The 10,679-nt window shown below is 34.2% G+C and overlaps 1 protein-coding gene across 1 annotated transcript in view; it reads right to left on the reverse strand.

The window, feature by feature from the left end:
* Nucleotides 1–10,679, reverse strand: part of LOC108739670 (angiotensin-converting enzyme) — a 33,745-nt gene that overhangs the window by 5,640 nt on the left and 17,426 nt on the right. The window contains 2 exon segments of the mRNA XM_025979326.1: nucleotides 8,069–8,193; nucleotides 8,280–8,449. Coding sequence (XP_025835111.1) covers nucleotides 8,069–8,193; nucleotides 8,280–8,449 — 295 coding nt within the window.

Here is a 10,679-nt window from a genome sequence, read left to right on the forward strand (position 1 = left end):
GTGGGATCTCCTAGTAATTCATTATTATAAAAAATAATAATTTTCGCGGCGAGGATTGTGGATTACGTATACCTATTTGGCTGATTCATTTTTTTGACGCCTATTCGACTTTTTTGGTTTGTATTCGAAAATAATATTTTAGAAACAGCTGCATGCCCCCCTTGCAACAGTCTCGCGCCACTCTAGGGGGACGCGACCCACAGGTTGAAAACCACTGCTCTAGGCCATGCCAGTCGGTGCTCGAATACATTGCAATTTCTATTTATATATTCCTCTCGAAGCTGAGCACAGTTTTAGTGTTGTGTGCTTGAAAAAGTGCTTCCTGTTCTTTCAGGGCTTAATATCACTATGACTAAAGCTCTTTCATGAACATGTAGATTTGGGGTTTGTAAACGAATTTCTTTAAAAGTGTCTTATAATTGAAAGGGCTTCATGTTCGTTTAAGCTAGTTAAGGCTTCGAATTCAATTGAATTTCGAAGTTATGTACAAGTAGGAAGCCCTTGAATTTTAAAATGTAGTTGGGTTTTCAAGAACCAAAGCAGTTTAAATAAGGATTTTCGGCATAGAGCTTGGGTCACATTTGATGAGTGCTTTGCCCAATTCTGATTACTTTATTCCTTTATATATCTACTGAAATATTCATTTCGGTGACCACAGCTTTCATAGGTACCTACGTCAATAAATTGGAATCAGCATACGGTTAAACTACATATTCACATCGTGTTGTTTAAATAAATAAATAAATTAATGATTAAAACAGCTTGTAAAACCTGGTTTATGATACATCTTATTACTGTTACATCTCAATTTCCAATTAACGTTCCTTACTACCTAGAACATACAATTCATTATCCACATTCACTAGAAGTACAGTTGAATGTAATTTTGTTCAAGATTTTTTCACAACATTAGATTAGATATAGTCATTAGGGGATGAGTCTCTAGTTTATAACAGAAAATTGAGCTCCACCAAAAGCCCTTTTATTGCAACGGAATAATATACATTCTACGTCCATCCAGAGACCAGAAGGTCCAAACCAGAGATATGCTGGTTATTCGATTTATATTGGTATCCGGTGGATCCGGCACTATTTTTAGGATCCGGCCAGGTACCGGATAATGATCCAGAGTAATTCTACCAGATAAAAAGAACAACGCTTTTTGAACGGACTTAATGTGCTTTGGAATGTTGTGTTGGTGGGGGTGGTAGGTATTTAATGGAAAGCCCATAGGAAGGAAGACATGAACCATTAACTGTAGTATTGGTTTTACCGGGTACATGGTTATTTGATACCCGACAAAATCACTATTCGGTCCACTTTTGTAATTGGATGAGTACATTAGCTCCAACATATATCCAACTTTGCAAATAAATTTATGATAAAAGTATAGATAATATAATTCATGCATTTGTAGCAAAGAAGCGACCATGAGCACCTTAACTCAGAATTCCTCAAAAAATATTATAGAGCCTAACAAGCGTGGAATCAAAGACACTTTGCTACTTTATCTAATGTGATAGGATTTGTAGATTTAGAAAAAGCTTCACACAATGTTAAATAGAACAAAATGTTAAATATTTTAGTTAAATTAGTATGCTTAGATTTGCAAATGATAAAGCAGTATTAGCATATAGCAAGAAGGAGTTGGAGATTGCTTTAAATAAAATGGAAGCGGTATTGAGAAAACATTTTTCAATGAAAATAAATAAAAGTAAAACAAAAATACTGGTATGCAAGGGAAGAAAAAGTAGGGAAAGAGCGAATATAAAAATAGGAGACAAAAAATTAGAAGAAGTGGCTGATTTTAGATATTTAGGAAGTCAGATAAGTCAGGACGAAAGGAATAGTAGATGTATAAAGCAAAGGATAGGGATAGCTCACGTTAGAGTCGCCATAAATAAAAAGAAGTCACCTCTATGCTCCCGAACATTTAATTTAGAAATTCGGAAAATGCTGTTAAAAGTGTATATTTGGAGCTCGGAGCTGTACGGGTGCGAAACATGGACGGTGGCCGCGATTGAAAAGAAAAGGTTAGAAACGTTTGAAATGTGGTGTTACCGGCGAATAATGAGGATACTGTGGATAGAGAAGGTTAGAAATGAAGAGTTATTAGAAAGAATAGGAGAACAGAACAGAACCTTATCAGGCATGAAGATCTAGTCAGAGACATATTAGATGCAGAAACAGGAGTTAAGATTACTGTTTGCAACTAGTTAAGGATGTAGGTTTTTTCTAGTTTTAGCGAAATGCGAAGATTAGCTCAGGATAGGAAAGAGTGGAGGTACGTGTCCAACCAGTCTTAGGACTGACGACCTTGATGATGATGATCTAATGTGAATACAGGAATTAACCAACTTTCCAAATAATACAGTTAGAAAATACCAAATATGTATCAGAGTTTTATAGCAACGGCGCGACGAAATGACGAAATGTCGATTTTTTAAGACCAATGGATATTCGATTCTATAAGCGATGCTTTAGCGTGTTTATGATATACGTTGGTCTAATATAAATAGTATGCTGTTCTGTATTATTAATAAAGAGTATTGTTTAGTTGTAGACATTTTACATTATATTTAATACCAAGATAAAACGCCTTTAAGCGTACATTTAAATCAATGTTATATTTACGTAAATGGCAAATGCGTATTAAGTAGAAATGCCTAAAGTAATTGGCTCAGAATGATATTACGTGAACACGTACACACTGATGTGAAGGTATACTACAGAATGGTTAATCTTTCATTACCGTTACTGCGTACTATGTATTATAAAATACCCATAAATGCTTTTCGTTCGTGGTGCCTACATAGCAAGTACCCAGGTACTTTACATTTATGGATATTTATATACTTTCACTCTCTCACTGATCATGCCATCACACACAAATGCACCGATAGACAAGTGTGCAGGCACGATAATTTCCTTTAGAAGTCATTAACTAGAGCACAGCACGGAGACTAGTCAAGATTGAAAGCTAATAATGAAAACGAAGTGGATCTTCTTCCGGAGTGCACGTAAAGAAAATAAAACGAATCGCAAATAGAAAGCGCAAGTGAGATGAGTATTTAAAGACTAGGATTATCACAATTTACCTACTTGACTGTCTGATAACGCTAACTGTTATAATTAAGGGAGAAGTTCCTTTACTGTAGACTACAACAGAACGACTTAATTAAAACATTTTGAATAATCTGGGAAATATTTTAAATAATATTCGATCATCATAAGGTCCTTAATCCCTTAGGTTTTACAGGCACTTGCACTCTTTCGTATCCTAATCTTCGCATTTCCCCAAAACTAGAACAACCCACATCCTTAACTATTTGTGAACAGTAATCTTAACTCGTGTTTCTGCTTCTAATATGTCTCTGACTAGACCTATACGCCTGATGCCTTTAGCAATCTTTTTCACCTAGAACACCTTCTAAGGCACGAAGGTCTAGTCAGAGACATATTAAAGGGAAAAACGGGAGGGGTAGAGGTAGACCTAGATTAGATTACTGTTCGCAAATAGTTAATGATGTGGGATCTCCTAGTCTGGATAATGCCTAGTTCCCTCCCATATGCCTGATTTTAATTAGGGTTAAAATTTTCGGTATGTCGAATTCCCTCCTAATTATACATCAATTGCCTCCCAACGGCGGCGGATGACTTTGAGTGCCAATTGCCACTATATAATCATAAAGAGTTGTTCAAATAATACAGCCTCACATCACATATTAATCTTAATGTTATTCATATATTATAGACACTACAATAACAATAATAATTTTATCAGACTACCCTTCTATTGGTCAAATACAAGACAAACTAAAACTAATAAAGTTTTTCTGGATGATTGCATCAAAAAGCTAGACGCACACGAATTTCCAAACATTGAGTGTGTTCAGGTAGTGGGAAATCATTTTAAAATTAAATAAATAAATATTTCATAACTGATATGTGTTTTCTTTCTGAAATTATTTGATCTTTAATTTACTGAAGTACTGAAGTGCACTATAAATATATATTTATTTTCGATAAATAAAATCGGTAAGTAGTCGTTAACTTAATTATCGGAGCTAGTAGCTGGGAGGGAATTCGACTATCTATATTTTAACCAAAACTATCTGCGGGAGGGAATTCGTCATCACCGCCTAGTCTTAGGGAAATTGGAAGATTAACTCAGGATAGGAATTAGTGGAGGTGCGTGTCCAACCAGACGGCCTTATGATGATGATAATTTTTATTTCTTTCAAGTACCTCGTACTATTTTTTTTTGCTGTTAGATCATTTTATGCGTTGGAGAAACAAAATTTATTATTTGAAAGAAGGGTAAGTCCTCCAATTTTCACAACCATCGACACTATTTCTTTTAAAACACATGACAAGCTTGCATATATGACAGAAAGTTTCAGTATTTAAGGAAGTTATTATCAGTAAATAAAAGAATTTGTGATTAAAATTAAAAAAAACACGTAATCAGATTAAATGAGCAAGACCAAAACACGTAAAAGACTGAGACAGTCTGACTCTGTCTTACTTACAGACTAACTGAGACAGTCTTGGTCTTGCCTAAAAAATTGAATAGAAATTAATTTATCCTGCATACCTATCTCTTTGTCTATTATGTACTAGCTGTTCATCATTAGATGTAAACGCCGTACGCGAAAATTACGCTCGAATTTGACGGAAGTGTGTTAATAGTTTAGATCGTCTGCTGTTTTTTTTTTATGGTAGAACATGATTGATAAATAGCATCATTAAAGAAACAGTTAAGGAAACGAAGAGAGCAAGTGAATGTTGCTAAACGTAGGTGTAACAACTGAATCAGTTTCGTACTTGACGTCACTTGAAATTCCGGAAATGTTTCAGCATCTTTTTTTGAACCGGAAATGGACTATTATATAGACAGATTTAGTTTTCTTAAATTAAACATAAAAGTATAATTGTAAGAGAAATTTCGTTTTACATCATATAGAATGTGTTATGTAAAAGCAAATTTAATGGTTTATCAATTTCTATTATTTATAGTACCTAAAAACTACAACATATTATGGTGTGCTAATAAATGCCTATAATCCAAAATTCTTAGAAAACGATTCGAAAAACATTACTTATTAGATGAACTCAAAGCTAAAGAAACTATGGATTTCATTTCTTTCGCTTATTACAATGTGTAAAAGATCAGAAACAAAATGGGGTTGTAAATATATTGATATAAAAAGATTGGTATTGATTTTACAACAATAAAATTATTTTCAACCTTATTTTGGCTCTGATCTTTAACGCTAAATAAACTATTTTGGCATCGGTGCCTTTATTCAAATTAAAACAGGTGTCAAAGGCAAATAAGGAAGCATATAGAAGAATTATTTGTTGCAGAACTGAAGAAACTGTAACATAAACATAGAAAAAATATCATTTCAAACAGACAAATATGAATCATACTTAATCTTCACAGCTGGTGATATAGTGCAAACACCACTTTTAGTCTAGAAAAACTCCAATATTTAAAAAATGAGCAAATGCCTGGAAGGTTTTCTTAAAAAATATTTTATACTTCAGTAAATGTAGAAAATTATTTAAATGGGTAACTACAAGAAAGTATTTATTTAAAAAAAGGATTTTGAAAATACGTATTTTGCATTTGGCATTTGAAATGCAAAAGGGAAATCTATTTGGTCTTTTACATTTAAAATAACAAATCAAAAAAGTATTTGCATTTTGTATTTAAATACTTTTGCACATCTCTATAGTTTACTCATGGTAAAATTTGATAGTGTATATAAAAGAATCTGAAATCTATTTTACTTAAAATCGGTTAGATAACTGAATATTCCTTATCTTGGTTATTAAAACAACAGTACTATTAATAGTTGTTCTGGTTTTGGAAAATATACAATCCAAAATCAATCCCGTAATACCTAAAGTATGTGTAATAAAAATTGTTGCTTTGGATTAAATTTCATAATTCCCGGCTAGTACAAGCTTCTTATCGGCGAAGTTATTATTAGCCAAAACTAAGATGTTTCACGCATGCCTTACCATACCGGCGTTTTGAAACATAACCTGTTGCCACATGTAGTAATGCACCTCGGTCTTGTGTTGTTGTGCGTTCATCCGCGTTGTCATTTAACATGTTTTCAGTGAAAATAGACATATCAAAGTGCAAATGGTGTCACCGTAATCACTAACAGCCATGAACCCTTTGCAATACATTGTTTTGTGGTAAGTGAAGTTTTAAGTACTTGTATTTAATGATATCCACTGTTATTTGAAATAATTTTATACTGATGACAGACAGTATCAAACCAAATAGTAAAATAGTACCTACCTACCTACCTACGGTTCTTAAAAGCAATAAACAATCAATGTTCCAACGTTATTAATTATTTAAATTATGCCAAATTGTACATGTGTAATATTTATTGTAACAAATGAGGCATTGTTAGAAAAAATCAAATACAGGAAATTTTGTAGTGGCATATAACCTATAAAAAATTAGTTATACCTAATTACATTAAGTTATCTTTTTTTCAAGGAATTTACTAACGATTCCAAACTTCTAAGTGTAACAGAAGTTTAAAGCATTAATGCTTCTGAAATTATCTCCTGCGAAAACACTTTCTTCTTTTCTAAATTGATGTTTGATGAGAGAAAGGAAGATTAATTTTTTGTTGCACTTAATTATCATATACATAATTATATGTATATTCACTTACACACTTTACACGTATTAAGCTAACCAATCAGATATTTTTTTCATATCGTCATTGATTCAATAATAAAGAGAGCAAAATTCCAAAAAACTTTGCTGATGAAAAGGGGGCGGGGGGTAGTTAATTATCATTTTGCAATGAAACGTGAAGGAAGATTAACTCCTAGTTTTGATCAAGGGTTATGGAGGGTGCTTGTAATATTATTAAAAAAAGAGGAGAAAAAATGTAACTTCGAGGAGGATTACTAGAAAATGTTATTTCGAATAAAACGTTGAAGTAATATGAGTTAGACGATGAAAACAAGATTCTAGGATGACGAAACGCATTTTTATGTTTTGAACGTTTTGCCCATGTAGAATTTAAACTAAACGGATACTAAGTGACCTATATCAACCCCTTTGGGATCAAGTCCAAACTGCAAAGTCGTCCATGTCAGCAAAAAAAAGTTAGATATGTAGGTCCACGAAATTGGATCACATTTAAGTAGGTTGTGATCGGAATTTTGGATTTCCTTGAATGAAGTAATTCACATCACACAATTAATTGTTTCTTATAATTGACCTATAAATTACATATAAAGTAAAAATCTTTAAACAATTATTTATAAAATATGAAGAAGTTTTGGAGCTACATTTGGGGAACTTTATGATTGTCTGCTTCAATCATGAGCACCTTTCAGATCGATTGTTGGATCAACTTTTAAAAACGTATATTACATCGATGAGTACTACTGCCTTAAGCCGATCCTGTAAATTTGCTCATTTAATGAAGGTACGGACAACAAGACAAGCACGTTTTCAACCGTCTCATTCTATTCGATTGATTCTTATGAAACGTAGGTGCAGGCCTTGACACAGCTGTGGAGGAGGCGTGTCTAGAGAATAAAGACAGGATATCTTCCGTTTGTAAGAACGAAAAAACGATATGCCTTTAGTGTGCAATATTTATTGGGGACTTTGCCTTCTTATTTCGACTGTACTATACATGAATAAAAGAAACTTTAGGGTGTTTCGTTCCCATTAGCTACTAACACTAATGGGTGGTTAGTCCCTCTGACCTACGCCTGAGCAAAGTTGGTATATAAGGCAAAAAACCTTTTAGGAATCGTTGGAATGTCGTCAGGAAGTGGTTTGGAATGAAAGATAACAAGAACCAAATGAAGACATACGAGAAAGATTATCAGTGTTATATTATTGCACCAAAATTTGCCTAAATGGTCCAAGAAAACCACAGAAAATCTTTGACCAGGGCAGATGGACCCAGAATTGAACTGGTGGCAGTTTCTTCCTAGACACTAAGCCGTGATCTAGACCATTAGACCACTCTGGTCTGTAGCCAGATAGTATTAATATTCAATTTACCTGGATTTGCACCATCCCGGAACCCTTTTGGTTGATTACGGTATTGAATGAAGTAATGTATGTGAGCCATTTCGTGATGGGCTGTTATCAGGTCTTTCATGGTAACCCGGGTGCACATTTTTAATCTGAAAAAGGAATTGTAAATGTGTTAAGAAAATAAGTAAACTCCAGAAATTTTCGAAACAAAGGACGTTAAAAGAATGAAAATCACCTGTAGTCGTCTCTGTTGCAAAAGTCCCAAGCTGATGCTTGGCAAATGACTTGACGGTCCAATGGTTCTTCGAAAAGAGAGGACGTGTAGAAACTGTTCGGCAGTGAAGTGAAGTTCAACGAATAAAAGAATTCTTCGGCAAGTCTTACTATGTCAATGGGCGTGTATCCCTAAAAGTAATAAAAAAACAGTAAATCTACAATGTTTAATGTCTGTAATACAACAGCACCAGCAGGATTTTTTAAATTAATTTAATAATTGGAGGCTTTCTGGTTTACTGGTCATGACCTAGTTTGGTTGATGCTTCTACCAGACGTTTCATCATCAGCTGTGGATGGCATCTTCAGTGGTTTGCTGAAGAAGTACTCCGACGACGCATCCGATAGCAAGCCATTGAATATATCATCCACAGCTGATAACGAAACGTCTGGTAGAATCATTAACCAATCTATACCATTGCCGGAAAATCCGAAAGCCTCCAATGTCCAAATCATTACAATGGAATATGCTTTTAAAACGTTAAATTGGGATGAGAAGCAACCATCGATATGCCGATGGTATTGTGCTAAATATGGGATAAAATGGGAAAGATGAAAGAAATGGCAGCAGAACTGGAAACTGCGTGTTCAAAAATAGAATCAAATATGAACTTCAAGAAAATTGAGTTCATTACAAACTTATGGACACGAAATTACCATCCGCAATGACAATTGAAAGTGCGAAATTAAAAGAAGGATAAACCACCGCTTGTGCACTACAAGGCGCTTTGAGAGATGAATCAAGAGCCCTACTTCAAACGTCAATTTAAAGGGAAAGGTCTTTGACCAATGTGTACCTCCAGTATTAACGTACGAAGGAGAAACGACCACCCTAACAAAAAAGGTGTTCTCGTGTTCTCAAATTGGGAGAAGCCCAGAGATGCATGGAAACATTAATGATAGGAATCACTCTAAACGAGCGAGTTACAAGCGAAGACCTAAGAGCTGGAAGAGAGGATGGAAAAATTAAATAGAAACTTGGCAGGTCACGTGGATGGACGATGGACATGCAAGCTGATGGAATGGAGACCAAGAGCAGACAAACGCTATCGAGGCCGACTACTAATGCGTTGGAGAGATGACATTTAAAATATCACTCGCAACTGGCTTCAGAAGGGAAAGGATCTGAAGAAATGGAGAAAAACAGTGGAGGTCTATGTCCAACAGTGAAGATCTTTTGAAGAAGATCTTCAACCATCGTTTCAAATAAATGATCAGATAAGTCCAATAATTGCAATTTAAGGTTTTTGAGGAGTGTTCTACTTTGTTCAAAAGATTTTGAGAGTTCCGACAGTTTTTAGAGAAACGGATGATATTTTCAGATAGACGTGATGGTTGAAAGAACATGTTTACCGAATTATTCATCTGATTGATAGGGTTTGGGGAACTACATACAATGTCAAATCTTTCTAACAAAATGCCTTATTACGATAAACCCCTTATAACGTAGTTTGCTTAATCTGTGTTAGGTTTGCCTTAATTAACTGACTAACAACCAAGATGCTTCATTGGAGTTAAATCCTTATTTTCGGGAATAATTTCATAATTTCTTTTTGAAGTCATTATAAACCAAATTACTGTATTTTTTAAGCAGTTTTTACTACATATGATAATTTTTCTTGCACATCACTGCAATTATATTATTTGCTGTGGCTTATTGATGCATCATTCTACAGTGTCATTATAAAAATTCCAGACAGATAATAACGATAAATTTACAGCATGGTGATTGTATGTTCCACATTATTATATAAATTTGCGCAAGTACATTAGGTATCTATCATTCTAAATCGCTTTTAATTTACGTAAGAATTGTTTCATAATTCAGAGATCTCATCTCGTTACTTCTGAGGCGAAGAAATCATTAGAATGCTTATGGGTTTACCTATATTAATTCAATTATCCTGACGAGTGACCACTGAATGAGTTTGTTTCTGTTTTGAGCGTTTCAACCGAAATAATAAAATTGATACCTACATAAATTGTAAAAGAATTGCCACGAATCAAACAAAAAAAAAAGAAGATCAGGTACTTGTACCTACTCGTTGTTGGAGTTTCCTGTATGTTTCTTTTGACTTCGGAATACTCGCTAACAAGGGATTCAGTATTTCAGTAATATTTTTTTTTTAGTTAAAATTACGGGTGCGAAACATAAACAGTAGGCGCGGCGGAAAAGAATAAGTCAGAAGCGTTCGAAATGTGGTGTTATAGGCGGATGATGATGGATAGAGAAGGTTAGAAATGAAGAGGTATTAGAAAGAATAGGAGAACAGAGGACTCTATGGAAGTCAATAAGAAATAGGCGAGATAGGTTGGTAGGACACCTTCTCAGGCATGAAGGTCTAGTCAGAGACATATTAGA

Source organism: Agrilus planipennis, unplaced genomic scaffold (genome assembly GCF_000699045.2).
Source record: "Agrilus planipennis isolate EAB-ADULT unplaced genomic scaffold, Apla_2.0 scaffold249, whole genome shotgun sequence".
In the NCBI taxonomy this organism is placed as follows: domain Eukaryota; kingdom Metazoa; phylum Arthropoda; class Insecta; order Coleoptera; family Buprestidae; genus Agrilus; species Agrilus planipennis.